General features: G+C 42.7%; 1 protein-coding gene across 1 annotated transcript in view; it reads left to right on the top strand.

Moving 5' to 3' along the window:
• cps1 (carbamoyl-phosphate synthase 1) overlaps positions 1-22665 on the top strand; it is a 164164-nt gene that overhangs the window by 39070 nt on the left and 102429 nt on the right. The window contains exons 3-9 of the mRNA XM_033024205.1: positions 4560-4704; positions 13049-13138; positions 13903-13959; positions 17442-17534; positions 18872-18961; positions 20708-20836; positions 21425-21531. Coding sequence (XP_032880096.1) covers positions 4560-4704; positions 13049-13138; positions 13903-13959; positions 17442-17534; positions 18872-18961; positions 20708-20836; positions 21425-21531 — 711 coding nt within the window. The remainder of the gene's footprint in view (positions 1-4559; positions 4705-13048; positions 13139-13902; positions 13960-17441; positions 17535-18871; positions 18962-20707; positions 20837-21424; positions 21532-22665) is intronic.

Genomic DNA, 22665 nt, shown 5'->3' with positions numbered 1-22665 from the left:
AAACTGAAGACCTCGGAGAAAACCCACGCAGGTCACAGGGAGAACGTACAGACAGCACCTGAGGTCATGATCGAACCCAGGTTTATGGCGCTGTAAGGCAGTAGCTCTCAGACAGCACTAGGGCAGGAATTGTTGACTTTTCTGGATTTGCTTCTCCAAATCTTTATTCTCCATTTGTGCCCTGGGTATAGAATGGAATTTTATCATTTTCACCATTCTAAAATGTGGAATTATAGAACTGTAAAACGATGGATAGAATTGGAGGACACAATGATTCAGCGCGATGATTGGAGGAGGGAGGTGTCGGTCAGAGGCGGAAGTAGGGGGGGTGGGACTGAGGATAGAGCGTGGTGATTGGAGGAGGGAGACGTCCTGGTGGAGCAAAGATCATAGAGCGGAGCTCGTATTGGCCCATTGGCGGGGCCTTTCATTGCCCGGCGCGGCTTAAAATCGGCCGCGGGATCTTCCATCACCTGACTGGAGACTTTTGGGACATCACACTATGGCAGCACCTTGTACAACAATCTAGGTAGTCTTATTTGCTTTCCCCCCCACATAGTTTTGTGAATGATGCCTTTCCAACACCCTTTTGAAAGCTAGATTGACTCCGCTTCTGAAACAGCCAGTGGGTTTCAGCTGGTAATCTTTCTCTCTGGGAAATCAAAACATTTTATCGCCACTTTCTCTTTATTCCTCGAACCTCTGTCCCCCAGGCCTCAATTGGCATCCTACTTTTCCCCTACCATAGTTATATTAACCTACCTTACACACATGAGGGACAATTTTACAAGCCAATTCACCTGCAAACCTGTGCCTCTTCGGAGTGTGGGAGGAAACAGAAGATCTCGGAGAAAACCCATGCAGGTCACGGGGAGAGCGTACAAACTCCGTACAGACAGCACCCGAAGTCAGGATCGAACCCGGGTTTGTGGTGCTGTAAGGCAGTAGCTCTACCGCTACACCGCCCTGTTGTATTCTGTGCCCTGACTAATGAAATCAAGTGTCCCCATTTGCCGCCTTCACTACCTCATCGCTCTGTATCTCAATGCTCTCTGAGACCCTTCCATACATGTGTGTATCCTGCCATAATTAGTCCTTCCAAAGTGCATTGTATTTATCAGGATGAAGCTCCATCTGCCATTGCACTGCCCATCTTGCCCATACAGCATTAGTGCAAAAAACAACAAGAAGCTGGTCAAACTGGTTAAACGAGCTAGCTCAGTGCTGGAGGGGAGAGTAGACTCTGGGATGGATGTGCTTGAGAGGCGTATGAGGCACAAGGTGCAGGTCATCCTGAAAAACCCCGGGCATCCCCTCCATGTAATTCTGGAGAGTCAAAAGAGCACTCGGAACAACAACCGGCTCCTCTCCCTGCCCTGTAGAACGGAGCGGTTCAGGAGATCCTTCACCCCTGCAGCCATTAGATTTTATAATTCGGACCGCTAGGCTGTAGGGGGATGCATTTTGCAATTTTAATTTTTAACTGTTAATTATTGGTCTTTTTAAGTATTTATTGCTCTCAGGTAGTGTCCACATTGTATTCTATGTATTTTCTGTCTGCGTTCATTTTGAATCTGTGGGTTTGTTGGTTGGGGGCTTCTGGACATCTGAATTTCCCTGAGGGGATCAATAAAGTATTTATTATTATTATTATTATTATTATTATTATTATTATTATTATTATTATTATTATTATTATTATTATTATGTAGCCTGTGACTATCCTCCTCACTATCACCAACACTACTTAAGCAAGATGAAGGAGCTGGTTATTGATTTCAAAAGCTTGTTGAAGTATATGCCCCAATCAATTTCTATGGTGCAGATATGTAAATGGTTGAGAGCGTCATGATCCTTGGCATTAATATTACCAATGATGTATCGTGGGCCAACCACATTGATGTAACAGCCAAGAAGACACACCGATGTCTCTACTTCCTGAGGGGACTCAGGATATTTGCCATGTCACCAGTGACCTAGGACTACTTGATCTCCCAGTTGCTAAACACTTCCTCTACTGTCAGAGTGAGGCCCAATGCAAATTTGAGGAACAGTTCCTCATATTTCGCCTGGGCAGCTTACAACCCGTATGAATATCGATTTCTCTAATTTCAAGTAACCCTTGATTTTGCCTTCTCTCCGTCCCTCCCCACCCTCTTTCTCTGACTTGTTTCACTGTCCATCTGATTAATCTACTGTTTGTATGCCTCCTTGTTACCTGTCCCTCAGCTAACAAAGAACTGTTCTATACCTCATAGAAAATAGGTGCAGGAGGAGGCCATTCGGCCCTCCGAGCCAGCACCGCCATTCGTTGCAATCATGGCTGATCGTCCCCAATCAATAACCCGTGCTTGCCTTCTCCCTATATCCCCTGACTCCACTAGCCCCTAGAGCTATATCTAACTCTCTCTTAAATCCATCCAGTGATTTGGCCTCCACTGCCCTCTGCCACTTCCCACTGGCAGGGAATTCCATAAATTCACAACTCTCTGGGTGAAAAGGTTTTTTCTCACCTCAGTCTTAAATGGCCTCCTCTTTATTCTAAGACTGTGGCCCCTGGTTCTTAACTCTCCCAACATTGGGAACATTTTTCCTGCATCTTGATGGTCCAGTCCTTTTATAATTTTATATGTTTCTCTAAGATTCCCCCTCATCCTTCTAAACTCCAGTAAATACAAGCCTAGTCTTTTCAATTTTTCCTCATATGACAGTCCCGCCATCCCAGGGATCAATCTTGTGAACCTACGCTGCACTGCCTCAATCACAAGGATGTCCTTCCTCAAATTAGGAGACCAAAACTGTATGCAATACTCCAGATGTGGTCTTACCAGAGCCCTATACAACTGCAGAAGAACCTCTCTACTCTACTCTACTCTACTCTACTCTACTCTACTCTACTCTACTCTACTCTACTCTACTCTACTCTACTCTACTTAGATGCATTAAAATTAACCACTCCCTACTTGCCCATCTGATCAAGATCCTTCTGTAATTTCTACATTATTTACAATAACATTCACTGTAGGTGGCAGAGAGGTAGTTGCTGCCTTATAGCGCAAGAGACCCAGGTTCAATCCTGACTATGGGTGCTGTCTGTACGGAGTTTGTGTGTTCTCCGATGACCGCTTGGGTATTCTCTGGGAGCTCCGGTTTCCTCCCACACTCCGAAGACGTACAGGTTTGTAGGTTAATTGGCTTCTGTAAATTTTGGCGATTGTCCCTCGTGTGTAAGATAGTGCGAGTGCATGGGGATTGCTGGTCGGCGTGGACTCGGTGGGCCGAAGGTCCTGTTTCTGTGCTGCGTCTCTAAAATAAACTAAATTGTATTGTCACCTGCTAACTTACTAATCATGCCTTGCGTATTAAAATCCAAATCGTTAATATAAACCATAAATCAGCAATGGGCTCAGCACCAATGCCTGAGGCATATCATTCGTCACAACCATCACCCAAGCCAATTATCTATCCAGTCAGCAAACTCTCTTTGGATCCCATGTGAGCAGCCTACCATGCAGAAACTTCAACAAATGCCTCACTGAAGTCCCTGTAGATAATGTCTATGGCTTTGCCCTCTTCAACCTTTTTGATTACTTCTTCATAAAACTCAATCAAATTAGTAAGATAGTCTACCACACACTAAAACATCCTGATTATGTGAAACCAGTCCTTGTTATATCCAAATGCATATATGTCTTATCACTCTGAATCCGCCCATCACAGATGTCTGAAGAAGGGTCTTGCCCCCGAAACATCACCCATTTCTTCTCTCCAGAGATGCTGCCGGTCCCGCTGAGTTACTCCAACTTTTTGTGCCTATCTTCGGTGTAAACCAGCATCTGCAGTTCCTTCTTACACAGATGTTAGGTTCACTGGTCTATAGTTCCCAGGCTTTTCCTTGCAGCTCTTTGTAAATAGAGGCATGACATTAGCCATCTACAGTTTTCCAGTACTTCACATGTGTTGTATGATGATTCATACATCTCAGCCAGGGTGTCAGCAATTTCTTCTCCAGCTTCCCACTGTGTCTTTGGATATATCTGATCAGGCCCAGAAGATTTAAATACCTTCACACGCCTTAGGACATCCAACACCTCCTCGAGCATTGTTCTCAAGATGTCTCCATTGATTGTCCATAGTTCCATAGCCTTCATGTTTTACTCTATGGTAAAAACAGAGGAGAAATGCTCATTGAAGACGGTGCCCATTTCTTATAGTTTCACAGTTATAATGAGTCATTGTTCCTGTCAGACTTGTACCTTCAAATGTTTATCCAGTTCTGTTTTGAATGCCAGAAATAAATTTACATCCACTACATGAACAGGTAGCGTGATCCAGGGTTTTACCAACTTGTTGCATTCTTAAAAATAAAATCTTAATTCCCACAACATCCCAGACTCTTCTGCCAATTCTGATAACTCAATATTCATTAAAGCACCCATTAGTTTTTCTGTATTTCCTGAACTAATATGTCATGGTTGTGTCATGGTTATGTATATCTGAAAATCTCTCCATTAAATATGTTCTTTTGTTTGAGATTTCTTTCTTTCATTGTTTTTTAGCTATCCTGAGACCTTGACAGATCCAAGCTACAGAGGACAGATCCTGACTCTCACATCCCCCATGGCAGGAAACTATGGGGTCCCAGATACAAAGAAATTGGATGAATTGGGTTTAATGAAATACGTAGAGTCTGAATTTATCCAGGTAACATTTATTTGCAAGTGAATAATTACTTGATAATGATGCCCATTCATTGATCTGCTGAATTAGTTTTAACATTCAGTTGCTGTTGGATTGGGGCAAGTGGATAGGTTGGGGCTGTTACTCTGGAGCATAGCAGACTGAGAGGTGACATAATTATGGTAACATCATGAGGTGCGTAAATAAATTAAGGATAATCAGCATTGCTTTGTGCAAGAAAATTTGTTTCTCACCAATTTGACCAAGAGGTGATCTAACCTTCCAGGCCAGCCAGCTCTTGGGTAAATTGGTGAGGAACATATTCTCAAGCACAAAGCCATACTGACCATACCCCTAATCAGTCCTTCCTGCCTAAATGCACGGTATGTCCTTTCAAGAGTGTGGTGTCGAGCAGACAGGATTTTATTAATATGGGTGTCGGAGGTTATGAGGTGAAGGTAGGAGAATGGGGTTAGGAGGGAGAGATAAATCAGCCATGATTGAATGGTGGAGTAGACTTGATGGCCAAATGGCCTAATTCTACTCCTATCACTTATGATCGTGATATGCCCTGCACAATAGGCAGATTTGGGAGTAATTTGGGTCACAATCCTGAGAAGATGAGGGTGATGTTGTCTCCCTCTTCCCAATATTCAATTCTTTTCACAACTGATAAATAAAAGTAACATTTGTGCCACAGAATTGTCAAGTAATGACTACCTCCATATCTCCTACCACTCCACATCCTAGAAAAACTCTATTCCAATCTTGTGATGCATCTGACGTTGTGTAAGTGATCTTTAGCAAGGCTTTTGAGGTACTGCATGGTCGGCTGGTCTATAAGGTTAGATCACATGCGATCCAGGATGAGAGCCAATTGGATACAAAATTGGTTTGAAGGTAGGTGATAGGCTGGAGGCCTGTGACAATGTTATACCACAGGGATCAGTGCTGGGCCCACTGTTGTACGCTATTTATATGAACAATTGTGAAGATAGATGGCATGGTTAGGAAGTTTGAGGATGAAGCTAAAATTGGTGATATGATTACAACAGGATCTCAATAAATTGGGCCAAAGGGCTAAGAAATGTTAGAGGAAGTTTAATCTGGATTAATGTGAGGTGTTGCATTTTGACAAGACAAACCAAGGTAAGACTTGCACAGTAATTGGTGGAACAGAGAGACCTAGGAGTGCAGGTGGCAGATACAATTGAATTTATTGTCATATCTGGTAGGGTGCAATGAAATTCCTTATTCACATGAAGCTCACAGACTAAACAGTATACACATAGTTATGAGTCATACACATGGAAACGGGTCCTTCAGCACAATTCGTCAATGCCACAAAGATAATCCATCCAAGCTAGTTTCAATTGCCTCTGCCGGGCTCATATCATTGTAAACCTTTCCCGTCTATGTACCACTTGTCCTAAATACTGTTATTGTACCTGCCTCAAGTGCTTCCTCTGGCAGCTTATTCCATGTGTCTATTCACCTCTGTGTGAAAAAGGTTGCCCCTCAGTTTAGCCCCTCAAACTTTCTACTCTGACCTTCTACTCATTATTCCCCTACCCTGGGGAAAAAGATTGCGTATGCGTTTAACCTAACAGTTTCAATCTTTCCAGATGAATAGCATCAATTATTCTATATTACTAAAAGTCTGATCTTGACCACTTCCAGTTGTTCTGTATATTGATTTTAGAAAAAACGCTGCCACTTACGGCTGTGACTTTTGGCCAATTTTTACTCAGTCCCCCTCCGCTGCGCAGGACAAGAGGATTTTTCCCATCGATGAAAAATAAAAGAGTTATTAGTGTTTAAATTTTTTTGAGATTCTCTCTCCTGAAGGCCATGCCCCTTCCGGAGGGACTATAAAACCTGGAAGTGTTGAGTGCCTCAGTCAGTCTCTGCAAGATGGGGGAGCGAGAGGGTCACGTCTCTCAGTCTGAGCTGTGAATAACACATGTCTACTAAACTGTGAGTGGTTTTACTGACCTGTCAGTGCCCTTAATGTGGTTTGAAAATATAGTTTGGAAATGCTAAAGCTGTGTTGCCTTTGGTTTGGAAATGCTAAAACTGTGTTGCCTTTGGTTTCAAAATGCTAAAGCTGTGTTGCCTTTGGTTTGGAAATGCTAAAGCTGTGTTGCCTAATTAAAGTTGCCAAGCCTAATTAAAGTTGCCAAGCCTAATTAAAGTTGCCTTGCCTAATTAAAAATGCCTTGCTTTCTATATAATTAAAAGTCTAATCTTGATCACTTCCTGTTTGCGCTTTATATTGATTTTAGAAAAAACGCTACCACGTACGGCTGTGTCTTACTCGGAGTCCCCCTCTGCTCATCGGGTGCCGAGGATTTTTCCCATCCCAGGCTTGAGTGACTGAGCCGCCAGCCCAATAATCCATTCAGCCCACAATGTCCATACTAGCCCTCTGGAAACCAGTCCCTTCAGCCCACAACACCCATACTAGTGCTCCAGATAGCCCATCCCACTGGCCACCAATATTGGAATTGGTGGAGAGGTGGAATATTGCGTTGGGAGACCAGTGACTTAGTCTAGTGATATATATAAATGACTTGCACATAAATGTAGATGGGTTGGTGAATAAGTTTGCTGACTTGGAGGAGATGCAGACAGTGAGGAAGGCTATCAGAGAATAGAAACATAAAAAGTAGGTGCCGGAGTAGGCCATTCGGACCTTCGAGCCAGGACCGGCATTCAATATGATCATGGCTGATCATCCAAAATCAGTACCTCCTTCCTGGTTCCCCCCCCCATATCCCTTGATTCCTTTATCCCTAAGAGTTAAATCCAACTCTCTCTTGAAAACAACCAGTGAATTGGCCTCCATTGCCTTCTGTGTCAGAGAATTCCACAGATTTACAACTCTCTGGGTGAAATACAGTGGGATACAGATCAGCTGCAGGAATGGCCATAGAAATGACAGATGGAGTTTAATCCGAACAAGGGTGAGGTGTTGTACTTTGAGAAGTTGAATGTAAGGGAGGAGTATACAGTTAATGGCTAGCATTAACAGCATTGATGTGTAGAGGAATCTTCGAGTCCAAGTTCATAGCTCACTGAAGGTAGTTGCGCAAGTAGATGGGGTGGTAAAGAAGGCGTATGGTACGCTTGCCTTTATTATTAGAGTATTGAGTAGAAGAGCCAAGAAGTCATGATGCAGTCCAGGAAGACTTTGGTTAGGTCTCATTTGGAGTATTGCATGCAGTTCTGGTCATCCTGCTATAGGAAGGAAGTTATTAAACTGGAAAGGGTGCAAAAACAATATGACATTACTGTGTCTGGAGGGTTTGACCAAAAAGAGGAGACTAAATAGATTATTTTCCATGGAGCGTCAGAGGCTGAGGAGTAATTCAAGTATATAAAATCATGAGGGACATAGATAAGTGAACAACCAGACATTTTCCCAGGTTCGGAGAATCTGAAACTAGAAGGCATAAGATTAAGGTCATTGATGAGAGAGGAGAGATTGACAACTCTTCACTGAGAGGATAATGCGTATATGGAACAAGCTGCCCTGTGCCCAGAACGGCACAGTGGCACAGCAGTAGAGTTATTGCCTTGCAGTTCCAGAGAAAGGGGTTTGATCTTGACTAGGGGTGCTCCCCTGTACCCCACCTATTTCTAGTGTAAATGGGGTATCCTGTTTGGCATTGGCAAGTTGGGCCGCAGGACCTGTTTCTCTGCTGTATAACATTTATGACCTTATTCACTTGATGGGGCTCTCCCATCTTTAGGTTTTGATATATGTTATATACTTCCCTATGCCTGTATCTAACCCTTGTCATCCAGGGCTGTCAATACTTGGTACCTCTGGCATTTAACCTTACCGAAACTTGAAAGCTCTGATTTTTTTTCTTTCCGTTATTTATCCTTTGTAGGCTTCCTGTAGGTGTATACTCCCAAATTGATGCTTCTAGTCTATGTTTGCCATATCCAATTTTCTTTTAACAAAATTATCTTTCCCCAGATTTAAGACCTGTTGTTCCTGGTCCTTCCCATTCTTTTTTCATAAACACTTTGATATATATGGATTTCGGCCTTGCCACTTGGAAAACCTCCACACTGAGACATCGATCCCGATCTAGTTTAGGTGCACCCTATCCAACCAAGTCAACGTCCAATAATGCTCCTTCGCTTGTTGTTCCAACTGCAAATTGTGTCAAAATCTCTCCTGATCACACCTCAAAATGTTGCCCCTTGTGAGTCTTATACACCTGTCCTATCCATGTACCAGTCTAACTGTTTCTTAAATCTTGGGGTAGCTCCTGCCTCAACTACCTCCTCTGGTAGCTTGTTCCTTACATCCCCCACCCTTTGTGTGAAAAAGTTACCCCTCAGATTCCGACTAACCTTTTCTGTTTCACCGTAAATCTATGTCCTCTGGTTCTTGTTTCACCTGCTCTGGGCAAGAGACTCTGTGCATCTACCCAATCTATTCCTCGCATGATCTTATACACCTCTATAAGATCACCCCTCATCCTTCTGCACTCCAAGGAATAGAGTCCCAGCCTACTCAACCTTTACCCATAGCTCAGACCCTCTAGTCCGAGCAACATCCTCGTAAATCTTCTCTGTACCCTTTCCAGCTTGACGCATCTTTCCCACACACGGTGCCCAGAACTGAACACCATACCCTAAATGTGGCTTCACCGACGTCTTCTACAACTGCAACATGACCTCCCAAAGTCTATACTCATTACACTGGCTGATGAAGGCCAATGTGCCAAAAGCTTTTTTGATCACCCAATCCACCTTCAGGGAACTATGCACATGCACTCCTATATCCCTCTGCTCTACAATACTATCCCAAGCCCTGCCATTCACTGTGTAGGTCAAGCCCATGGTAGACTTCGCAAAATCTCACTATTTTCTGCATTAAATTCCATCAACCGTTCCTCAGCTCACGTGGCCAATCAATCTTGTTGTACGTGCCCCCTTGGGCAAGAGTGACCATAATATGGTTGAGTTCTTCATTAGGATGGAGAGTGACATTGTTAATTCAGAAAGAATGGTTCTGAACTTAAAGAAAGGTAACTTTGAGGGTATGAGACGTGAATTGGCCAAGATTGACTGGCAATTAATTCTAAAAGGGTTGACGGTGGATATGCAATGGAAAACATTTAAAGACTGCATGCATGAACTACAAAAATTGTTCATCCCAGTTTGGCAAAAGAATAAATCAGGGAAGGTAGTTCATCCGTGGATAACAAGGGAAATCAGGGATAGTATCAAAGCGAAGGATGATGCGTACAAATTAGCCAGAAAAAGCAGCATACCGGAGGACTGGGAGAAATTCAGAGACCAGCAGAGGAGGACAAAGGGCTTAATTAGGAAAGGAAAAATAGATTATGAAAGAAAACTGGCAGGGAACATAAAAACTGACTGCAAAAGTTTTTATAGATATGTGAAAAGAAAGAGATTAGTTAAAACAAATGTAGGTCCCTTGCAGTCAGAAACAGGTGAGTTGATCATGGGGAACAAGGATATGGCGGACCAATTGAATAACTACTTTGGTTCCGTCTTCACTAAGGAAGACATAAATAATCTGCCGGAAATAGCAGGGGACCGCGGGTCAAAGGAGTTGGAGGAATTGAGTGAAATCCAGGTTAGCCGGGAAGTGGTGTTGGGTAAATTAAATGGATTAAAGGCCGATAAATCCCCAGGGCCAGATAGGCTGCATCCCAGAGTACTTAAGGAAGTAGCTCCAGAAATAGTGGATGCATTAGTAATAATCTTTCAAAACTCTTTAGATTCTGGAGTAGTTCCTGAGGATTGGCGGGTAGCAAACGTAACCCCACTTTTTAAGAAGGGAGGGAGAGAGAAAACGGGGAATTACAGACCAGTTAGTCTAACATCGGTAGTGGGGAAACTGCTAGAGTCAGTTATTAAAGATGGGATAGCAGCACATTTGGAAAGTGGTGAAATCATTGGACAAAGTCAGCATGGATTTACAAAAGGTAAATCATGTCTGACGAATCTTATAGAATTTTTCGAGGATGTAACTAGTAGCGTGGATAGGGGAGAACCAGTGGATGTGGTGTATCTGGACTTCCAGAAGGCTTTCGACAAGGCCCCACATAAGAGATTAGTTTACAAACTTAAAGCACACGGCATTGGGGGTTCAGTATTGATGTGGATAGAGAACTGGCTGGCAAACAGGAAGCAAAGAGTAGGAGTAAACGGGTCCTTTTCACAATGGCAGGCAGTGACTAGTGGGGTGCTGTGCTGGGACCCCAGCTCAGTGCTGGGACCCCAGCTATTTACAATATATATTAATGATCTGGATGAGTGAATTGAAGGCAATATCTCCAAGTTTGCGGATGACACTAAGCTGGGGGGCAGTGTTAGCTGTGAGGAGGATGCTAGGAGACTGCAAGGTGACTTGGATAGGCTGGGTGAGTGGGCAAATGTTTGGCAGATGCAGTATAATGTGGATAAATGTGAGGTTATCCATTTTGGTGGCAAAAACAGGAAAGCAGACTATTATCTAAATGGTAGCCGACTAGGAAAAGGGGAGATGCAGCGAGACCTGGGTGTCATGGTACACCAGTCATTGAAAGTGGGCATGCAGGTGCAGCAGTCAGTGAAGAAAGCGAATGGTATGTTAGCTTTCATAGCAAAAGGATTTGAGTATAGGAGCAGGGAGGTTCCACTGCAGTTGTACAGGGTCTTGGTGAGACCACACTGGAGTATTGTGTACAGATTTGGTCTCCAAATCTGAGGAAGGACATTATTGCCATAGAGGGAGTGCAGAGAAGGTTCACCAGACTGATTCCTGGGATGTCAGGACTGTCTTATGAAGAAAGACTGGATAGACTTGGTTTATACTCTCTAGAATTTAGGAGATTGAGAGGGGATCTTATAGAAACTTACAAAATTCTTAAGGGGTTGGACAGGCTAGATGCAGGAAGATTGCTCCCGATGTTGGGGAAGTCCAGGACAAGGGGTCACAGCTTAATGATAAGGGGGAAATCCTTTAAAACCGAGATGAGAAGAACTTTTTTTCACACAGAGAGTGGTGAATCTCTGGAACTCCCTGCCACAGAGGGTAGTCGAGGCCAGTTCATTGGCTATATTTAAGAGGGAGTTAGATGTGGCCCTTGTGGCTAAGGGGATCAGAGGGTATGGAGAGAAGGCAGGTACGGGATACTGAGTTGGATGATCAGCCATGATCATATTGAATGGCGGTGCAGGCTCGAAGGGCCGAATGGCCTACTCCTGCACCTAATTTCTATGTTTCTATGTTTCTAATCCAGTTCCTGCTGCAATTTTCACAACAATCTTCACTATCTGCAAAACCACACACTTTTGCGTCATCTGCAAACTTGCTAATCTTGCCGTGTATGTTCTCATACAATCATTGACATAGATGACAAACAGTAACGGGTCCAGCACCGAACCCTGAGGCACGCCACCAGTCACAGGCCTTCAGTCTGAGAAGCAACCTCCCGTTATCACTCTCTGCCAATTTTCCATCCATTCAGCTATCTCTCCTTGTATCACTTGGTCATTAACGAACTCTGCAGTGCCGTCTCCTCTTTCATATCCGCCGTCTGTCTTGTCTGAAAATTCTGTACTCTGGGATAGCAGTTGCTGCTGCTACCCGTCTTTCAACTGTGTCTTAGTGATAGCAAAAATATTGTTATTCTGTGTGTTCATTAAAGCTTTGAGTTCAATACCTCACCAGTTAGGCTACTTGCTTTAAAATAGATGCAATTTAGCTCTGCATTCCCCTCGGGTGCATTTATCCATCTACTTTGCCCACTGGACTTACTGTTATTTTTCTCTTCTGGGTGATTGGCCTCACTTACTCTGATCCCCATTCCCCTACAAATTCATTTCCCCAGTTTCAGTGGGAAGATATCCGTACAATGAAAAATCGGTCCCGTCCTCGTTTTCGTCAACATGTCCCTTGGAACAAGTTTTAACCTCTCTAGAAATGGTCCCAATGATCCAGGCACTAAAGTCCATTCTCCTGCATGGATTAATCTGACCCATCTTTCTGTCCTATACTCATTAACTCGTGGCACCAAAATCAATCCAGAGATTACAACTTTTTGAGGTCCTGAACTTTAAAAAGCCACTTAGTTCCCTAAACTATGTTGCAAAATCTCATTCTTTCTATCTATGTCATTGGGGTGCGGTTTAGAAGTGGTGCAGTGGGGTGGGAGTTTGGATGTGGGGTGATGATGAGGGGTGAGGATCAGGTGTCGGAGAATGGGGTGGGGCTATGGGCGGGATAAAGGTGTGTTCTTTCTTGGTAGTTTATGTGAAAAATGTAATTAGAGGTTACAACAATCGCATAAGCATTGTGTGAATGGACTAATATCTTGTTCTGGGATTACAGGTGTCTGGATTACTCGTGCAGGATTATAGCCATGAATATAGCCATTGGAACTCTGTTAAATCGCTTTCCGAGTGGTTAAATGAAGAAAAGGTAAGTTTCTCATTCCCTCATTCTCAATCTCTTGTTGCTGTCAACTTCTCATGCATTCTTCATATAGCCATTCTCTTTTCTAGACAAGGGCCTCACTTTTATTAGGAGTTTTTAGTTCCCAATCTAACTGTAATCCTAATACACTCCACTTTGGATTATCCACATTGACCCCTCCCAAAAGGTGCCTGTCTGAAATCAGCTCACTCAGCTTCAAGCTGGTGTTTGTGTTTATTCCATGTGCCACCAGAGGATCCTGCTGGTGCTGTGTGCTAATGCCTGCCTGTTAAATGGCACCATCTGAATGTGACCATGCATGAAAATCTAGAACATGGGCCTTGGAAGTTATTTTCTTGCAATTATGAATCGGGGTTTATTGTTTTTTTGGTCACAAGAGCCTTGGTGTGAAGGGAACGCTGGGGTAGAGGCCTGAGGTCAACCTGGTTGTGGGATGTCTGTCTGCACCAGGACTGATCCAGAGACATGAGACCATCTTGATCTGCATGGTCTATTGCACAAATTACAAAATTAGGGTTTTGAAGGTGATGACAGTAACATTTAGTATTTCCATGTTATTTCCATGTTGCTTGGGGCTCTGCAGTGCAAGAGCTTCATTATTCAAGGCTTTATCATTAGTACCACAGTGATTGGTGTATCCATTTGAGACTAAGGGGTGGAGTTGCAATTGGAAAGGAGACTTGGTTGGAGCAGTTCTTTACTGGTGCCATGAATTGTTTTGTCATGGAATGTGCTTTCTTTTTGAGTAGATCCCAGCCCTTTATGGAATAGACACCAGAATGCTTACAAAGATTGTCCGAGATAAGGTAAGTCATAGTGAGTAAGTATCATGATAGCTGCTTTAAAGTAAATTCTCATTATTCCAAATCAATCCATTACACCTTGAATGTGTCAGATCATCGAATAATGAGGCATTGCAAATAGGCACGGGAAATTGTATTAACTTTAAACAAAGGTGCTGCTTTTATACTATATAGTGAATTGAATGAAAACACTTCAATAATCATTGAAAATCATAGTTAAATAGTGAAATAAAAACTAAATTGACCCTTATAGTGGAGGTAAAATGCAAGTGGAGCACCCTGGGCCACATTCCCCAGTAATGATAAGTCAGTAACAATAAAGCAAGATTTGAAAGAATTGCCTGCAGAGATATTGACGTTTTAAGTGTGGCATTCCAAAGTTACCTGGACTCTAGAAAGATCCCAACTGGAGGAAAATAATTAATCAACAAAGCAGTGTGAAAAATCAGAAAACCTTGGGCAAGACACTTTGGTGAAAGATGTCGTGGGAATGAGGTGTTCTATCATGAAAGAAGATGCAGCGGGATATTGAGAAAATAAAGGCTTCTGCTCAATGAACAAATTTAATGTTGCCGAGAATCTAAAGACCTTTTATAAGTATATTAAGGGAAAAAAGGGTAACTAGAAGAAAAGTGGTCACTTCCGATGGCTGTAGAACTACTGCCTTACAACGCCAGAGACCCAGGTTCGATCCTGACTACGGGTGCTTGTCTGTATGAAGTTTGTACGTTCTCCCCGTGACCTGCATGGGTTTTCTCCGAGATAGTTACAGAGTGATACAGTGTGGAAACACTTCAGCCCAACCTGCCCACACCGGCCAACATTGTCCCAGCTACTCTAGTCCCACTTGCCTGCACTTGGTCCAAATCCCTCCAAACCTGTCCTATCCATGTACCTGTCTAACAGTTTTTTAAACGATGGGATAGTACCAGCCTCAACTACCTCCTCTGGCAGCTTGTTCCACACATGCACCACCCTTTGTGTGAAAAAGTTACCCCTCTGATTCCTATTAAATCTTTTCCCCTTCACCTTGAGCCTATGTCCTCTGGTCCTCGATTCCTCTACTCTGTGCATCTACCCAATCTATTCCTATCCTGATTTTGTACACCTCTATAAGATCCCTCCTCATCCTTCTGCGCTCCATGGAATAGAGAGCCAGCCTACTCAACCTCTCCCTATAGCTCACACCCTCTAGTCCTGGCAACATCCTCGTAAATCATTTCTAAACCCTTTCAAGTTTGACAATATCTTTCCTATAACATGGTGCCCAGAACTGAACACAATATTCGAAGTGTGGTCTCATCAACGTCTTATACTACTTTGGTTTCTTCCCCCACTCCACAGACTTACAGGTCTGTAGTTTAATTGGCATGGTATAAATGTAAATTGTCCCCGTTTTGTGTAAGATAGTGTTAGTTTGCGGGGATCACTGGTTGGTGCAGACTTGGTGGGCTGAAGGACCTGTTTCCGTGGTATAACTCAAAATTTAACTAAACTAAAAATATGATTGTTTATATATGGAGCTGCAAGAGGTAGGCAGTGAATTTGTTTTACCATGGAGGAAGACATAAGAATGAGGGAAAAAAACCCCGCAAAGTGCTGGAGTTAGAAAACTAGGGACAGATGAAAATGTCTTGGGGACAGTCCATATTACAGTCAAGTAGGTACAGGAAGTCCTAAGATGTATGAACGTAGATAAATCTCCCCGGCCTGAATAGGTATATCCAAGGATGGCTGTGGAAAATGAGAAAAAATTGCAGTAGTTGTTGGCTGAGATACAGGAATCATCGTTAGACACAGATTTAGAACTGGAAGACTGGGAGGTGGCTAATGTTATGCTTGTATTTAAGAAAGGCTGTAGAGAAAAACTGGGCAATATAGACATCTGCGTGCCCAACATCAGTGTGCCCAACATCTGTGGTAAGAAAGTTACTGGAGAAGATTCTAAAGGATGATATACATTGATTTGGAGACAGGGATTGATTAGGAATTATCAGAATGGTTTTATACTTGGGAGATTATGTCTCATGAATTTGAGGTTTTTGAAGAAGTAATCAAGAAGATTGATGAGAGCAGAGGTGGTCTATATGGACTTCAGGCAGGCAGGCCTTTGATAAGGTTCTGCATGGTAGACTGCTGGAAGGTTAGATCGCGGAGAGCTAGTTAACTGGATACAGCATTGGCTTCATGGTGGAAAGTGGAGGGTGGTGGACTAGAGGCCTGTGACGAGTGATGTGCCTTCGTGATTGATGCTGGGTCCATTGTTTGTCATGTATTGGATGATAATGTAAAAGGCATAATTAGTAAGTTTCCAGATAACATTAAAATAGATGATATCATAGACAATTAAGATGGTTATTATGAATTACAGCAGGATCTTGATCAACTCGTGAATGACCCATGAGTTTAATGTAGACGGGATTTTGGGGTCAAACCAGGGCAGGACTTTTACTGTGAACAGTGGGGCCTTGGGAATGTGGTAGAACAGAAGGATCTAGGAGTTCAAGTGCATAGTTCCTTGACAATGGCGTCACAGGTAGATTTGGTGGTGAAAGTGACTTTTGCCATTTTGGTCTTCATCAGTCAGGGAACTGAGCATACAAGTTGGAATGTTATGTTACATTAGTACAAGACACTGGTGAGGCTGCCCGTGGAGTATTGTATTCAGTTTTATCACCGTGCTGTAGGAATGGTGCTATTAAGGTGAAAAGAGTGCAGAGAGGTGGAAAGTGTGCAGAGGTGGGTGAATGGGATGAGCAGCCAGAGGAAGTAGTTGATGGAGCTATGGATAGGAAAGATTAAAAGGGATATGGGCCAAAAGCGGTTAAATGGGACTAGCTTAATGGGTCGTCTTGTTTGACATGGACGGGTTGAGCCGACGGGCCTGTTTCCATGCAGTCAGAGAGAACTAGAAAGGATGATTAAAATAGAAAATCAGGGAGATGAGACGCACTAATAAATTGTCAGCAGCAACTTGTTGCTGGAGGGTTTCATTACAGAGCTTTTTGGTCCTTTGAGGATGACAGTGCGGGATTTAGAATAGGCAACTGGGAAATTACATTGAATTTGAACAAATGTATTGCAGTTATGATCCTGTGGAATGAACTTTAATAATCGTGGATTATCATGGATAAAAAGTGAAACGAAAACTATTGATATGTTGTATATTTTATAAAACACATGTTTATAAAACTTGTGAATTTAAGTGGCTTAAAATGTCTGTTTTGTTCCCTGACTATCGGTTAAACAATTGAAATGTAATGTTAAAGTAACAATCGATTTAGAAAAAATACAATGGTGTTTGAATATGAATTGTCAGATTAAAGCATATGTTTGTGCTATATTAAGATCTGTTACATACCAATTAGTGTCATACAATGGATATTCTGGAATAACAAGTGTTCGATTATCAGATTTATTTGGGAGAAATTGTACTCTTATTTAATAAATCTGTTTCATGCAATTTTTTTCATAAATCTTCTCAGGGCACAATTCTCGGTAAAATTGAGTTTGAAGGCGATCCCGTAGAATTTGTCAATCCCAATATACGAAACCTAATGGCAGAAATATCAACCAAAGTAAGTTCTATAAATGTGTATTTGATGATCATCCTTTGTGTTGTGTTAACAACCGTGCACAGTTTAAATTCCCTGGTTTGGGAAATGGAGGTTGCAGTCTGGGTAGAACCCTAATTGAAAGCTGGGATATTGATCTTGGGAATTACTGGTTTACTCTGTTTCTCGGGAGACAAATCAATGCAAAGTAAGGAACACATCTTTTTTCAAATGCTCTCCTGGGATGGGATAATCAGCAGCTGGGCCATTGTTTATTGTCCATCTGGTTGGCACGGTGGTGCAGCTGAAGAGTTGCTGACTTAGTGCCAGAGACCCGGGTTTGATCCTGACTACGGGTGCTGTCTGTATGGAGTTAGTACGTTCTCCCTGTGACCGCGTGGGTTTTCTCTGGGTGCTCCAGTTTCCTCCCACACTCCAAAGACATACAAGGTTTGTGGGTCAATTGCCTTGGTATAATTGTAAATTGACCCTAGTGTGTGTAGGAGTGTGTTAGTCTGTGTGGATTGGTGGTCGGCGTGGACTCAGTGGGCTGAAGGGCCTGTTTCCGCGTTGTATCTCTAAACTAAATGAAATGATAGTTCCCCTTGGTCAGGTTGAGGTAAACTGCTGCCTTGTCATGCTGCAGTGTTTGTGGTGAAGTACGGTGGCGCAGCGGTAGAGTTGCTGCCTTACAGCGTTTGCAGCGCCGGAGACCTGGGTTCGATTCCGACTATGGGCGCTGCCTGTACGGAGTTTGTACTTTCTCCCCGTGACCTGCTTGGGTTTTCTCCGAGATCTTCGGTTTCCTCCCACACTCCAAAGATGACAGGTTTGTAGGTTAAGTGGCTTGGTATAATTGTAAATTGTCCCTAGTGTGTGTAAGATAATGTTAATGTGCAGGGGTCGATGGTCGGTGCGGACTCAGTGGGCCAAAGGGCCTGTTTCCACACTGTGCCTCTAAAATTAAAAACTAAAAGTATATCTACAGTGCTGTAAGGCTAACTTACTGAATGTGATGCAGCTAGATAAAAATGCTGGAGAAACTCAGCGGGTGAGGCAGCAACTATGGAGCGAAGGAATAGGTGGCCATTCGGGTCGAGACCCTTCCTCAGACTCAGAGTCCTTTGAATCTGAGGAAGGGTCTTGACCCAAAATGTCACCTATTCCTCCGCTCCATAGATGCTGCCTCACCCGCTGAGTTTCTCCAGCATTTTTGTCTACCTTCGATTTTTCCAGCATCTGCAGTTCTTTCTTAAACAAAATGTGATGCAACTGCAGGATGTAAGGGTTGAGAATTTGTGAGTGTTTTGTGGTGACATACAATGTGTTGAAACACATTGTGTTTTTCTGTCCTTCAACAGGAAGTAAAAATCTTTGGCAAAGGGAATGCAATCAAAGTCGTTGCGGTAGACTGTGGTATAAAACATAACATCATCCGACTTCTTGTGAAGGTATTTACATATATAACCTGTTTCTCAATCTTGCGCAACAAATAATCTGTTGGAGGAACTCCATGGGTTGAGCAACATTTATGCATGTACCAGAAACCAGCATTTGCAGTCTCCCTTTGTATCTGAACCTTGTTTCAATCATTGCTGTCTGGAATCCATTGGGGATCCGTCTGGAAGCTCATGTTTCCATAATTCTCTTCGAAGGATTGTAAATAGGCTCCAACATCTATCTGTAGGCATGGAATGTCAGCATAGGATTATGAGTTGACCTGTTGACTGCAGAGAATGCTTTAGAATTCCAGCATCATTCAGAATTCCTCAATTAATGCATTTTCAAAATGGAGGAGGTTAGGGTCTGCCCAAATGTCTCTGTTCTGACTTCTGCTGTGTCAGATTCATAAGAATGTTCCATAACTCATGGACCCTACATTTTGGGCTTGGGCTGCGAGTAGTGAGGCAAGGAATGATTGGATTGTGGAGGATCTTTCTACAATATCCCAGAGAGCTGAGATCATCCAACATCACTCTAATTCCCACCACTCCAGTGGCTAGGCTGAAGCGAAGTGATTGTTTAGCAATGTTACAACATTTTGAGATTTTAAAAATCAAGTCTTTAATTTATTCCATCAGATAAAGCATAAAAATAAGTTTAATTTGACACCTAACTCACTTTCATATCTTCAGTATTAAAAAGGTTATGGCCATTTTCATACTCGGAAATTGGCATCTTGTTCCCTATTGCTTTTTCATTGACTTAACACAAAAGCTGTGATCGAGAACATTTAAAGGCCGATAACTTTCTTATAATTTAAGAGAACTGAAAGAAATTTTCAGTTATTATAGATTGAAGCATTCTGAAACAAATATGAAACAATCTTACTTAGATGACTTGAAATTAAAGCATATAATTAGTTAGTTACCTAATTGTAGCTAATTACAAAATTCAATTACTAGATCTAAACATCTATCCATTTCTTAAGAATAGATTAACATTTTTAAATAGCCTAAGTGTCCAAATAACATTCACACAATAATTCAGAATATAACATAATTTTAAAATCTCATTGTCATGGGTTTATAGGCCAAATGGAAGGAATTTAATGTTTAATACCTGTATATTAATGGCCATTTAAATCAGCTTGGGAGTGGGTTTTACTGGAACGGGACCATTTAGAACGTTCAGATGCGGTGAATTTATACCCCCATATCTGCAGCAAATACACTGCCGGTTCTTCGGGGGAAAAAATCACTGTTTCGCAACGTAAAATGTAAATTAAATACATCTTAAGCAACACTTTTATACATAAAAATAAACTACTTTATTTTACCTGGTCCTGCATAAAATCCGTCCCAGTTGTCGGCATTGACGGCTTCAGAAGCTGCTTTTAAAATCATTCCAGCGATTAACTTGTCGGGTGCATTTTAAAAAAAAACACACAGAACGGCCGTAGGAACGATTCTTTAGCAAAATCTTGCACTCCAACAAATATAATTCAGGACCAGGTCGGGAAAAACCCCGTTTTAACCATGCCCCCCCCCCCCCCCCTCAAACGCGCCAAAATCGCGCACATGGACAGAGGCAGAACTACAGCGCCGCAGAAGGTAAGTTTTGTAACATACCTAGATTGTTAATGTCAAGCCAGGGAAAAGCCTTGCTTTTTTCCATATGATTTGAGTGTCTACAACAATTTTCATATCTGACTGTCTGAGAAGTACAGTAATGAATGATGCTTTTTCATTTCCTAGAGAGGGGTTGAATTACACTTAGTTCCGTGGAATTATGATTTTATTAACATGGAGTATGATGGACTTTTCCTATCCAATGGCCCAGGAGATCCCACATTGGCTGGACAACTAATTGAAAACTTGCACAAGGTGAGGTCTCATTGCATTCTACATGCATGTTTTAAAGCAGTATGAAGTTGTGTAAATGTTGGAGAGGATTAACAAACTTATCAGTAAGGCTGGCTCCGTCCTCAAGGTGGTTGGATTAATGGGAGGTGGTCTTGGAGGGGAGGATACTCCTCAAACTGCAGAGCATCTTGGACAATACAGCTCGCCCCCTCCATGACATGCTGGTCAATCTGAGGAGTACGTTCAGCAACAGACTGGTTCCACCAAAATGCAGTATCGAACGCCACAGGAGATCCTTCTTCCCTGCGGCTATCAAACTGTACATTCCACCCCCTGCCATGGGGTAGACTGACTCTCCCTCTCACCCCCCCCCCCCCCCCCCATATCTTTGCACATCCCCAAATCCTTTCCTCTCGTCACTTTAATTTCATGTTTCATAGATTTTGTTTTTGACTGTTGGCAGATCAATTTCCCTCCTGGGATAAATAAAGTTGTATCGTATCGTTATGGTCATGTTTCTGTATTGTACAGGAGTGTGGGCTTGTCGGAGGTAGTTTGGTTCTGGAAGTGCACGTCAGTCAGGTTGTGCTGTGCTTGCTTTTTGTCTAGGTGATTAAGAGCAATCGTTCAGAGCCAATATTCGGGATCTGTATGGGGAACCAGCTGACTGCACTGGCTGTCGGCGCCAATTGCTATAAACTGCCAATGGGAAACAGGTACTGGAAATTATTTCTTGTATCGAACTGAAGTCTCTTGACTTTCTCTCTTCACATTGTTCCTGTGCATAGTTACAGTTGGGTATGGCAGTATAGTGCTTGTGTATGTAGGTGAACCTTCAACCTAGGGATTCAATCTGGGAAGCAATACCTGAAGGTAAATTGAATATATCTGACATTTTGTGTGGAGGCAAAAATACGATTGCTGAAATTTTACAAGTCATCTGATTCACTGGTGCTCACTCGAGCCCCTGACCCAATCTAACCTCCCAGCCTTCAGCCGTACACTGTGGCACTTGGTCTCAGGCTTATGGTGGCGCAGCACCAGAGACCCGCGTTCGATGCTGACTACGGGTGCTGTCTGTACGGAGTTTGTACGTTCTCCACGTGACCTGCGTATGTTTGCTCTGAGATCTCGGGTTTCCTCCCACACTCCAAAGAAGTACAGATTTGTAGGTTAATTGGCTTGCTATAATTGTAAATTGTCCTCAATGCGGGTAGGATAGTGTAAGTCTGCGGGAATCACTGGTAGGCATGGACTCGGTGGGCCGAAGGGCCTGTTTCTATGCTGTATCTCTAAACTAAACTAAAGATTCCTCTCCTCATCTGTCCCTTGAACCAGACAAGTATAAGCTTTACGCCTCTACAGAGCCCTGACCGATTCCTCATGAAAAACTGCCAGCTCATCCTGAGCCTTCTGGGTTCACAGCTCCTTCTGAAACTTCTCTTTAAAACTTCTGTGAGGTAGTGGCTTCCCATCTCCAGACAGCCCCAGTGCAATTCCACGTCAAATCTCGAGGTTCATCCTTGTTCTTCCAAATTTTCCTACTGGCTGTTTGACATGGTGGGATAGTTAGACAGTGAAGACTTGAGATTGACATAAAATAGTTAAAGCACTAGAAAGTACTGTCTGATTTGGGAATGGGAAGATTATGAAAAGTTTATTGGGCCAAGCACTTGTTTTCATTTGCACATGATGGGGTGGCATAGTTTAGAATTTAAGAAATACCCCGAAACTGTCCAAAACTCCATTTAATTCAAGGTTTTTACCGAGCAAAATTCCAGGCACTTGGCTCATCCCAACCCTATGATTTTCTCCCACATTTCAAACATGTCGGTTTGGAGGTTAATGGG

This window comes from Amblyraja radiata, chromosome 7 (genome assembly GCF_010909765.2).
Source record: "Amblyraja radiata isolate CabotCenter1 chromosome 7, sAmbRad1.1.pri, whole genome shotgun sequence".
Lineage (NCBI taxonomy): Eukaryota > Metazoa > Chordata > Chondrichthyes > Rajiformes > Rajidae > Amblyraja > Amblyraja radiata.
Note: the sequence above shows the minus strand (reverse complement) of the source record. Positions and strands in the feature narration are given on the sequence as shown.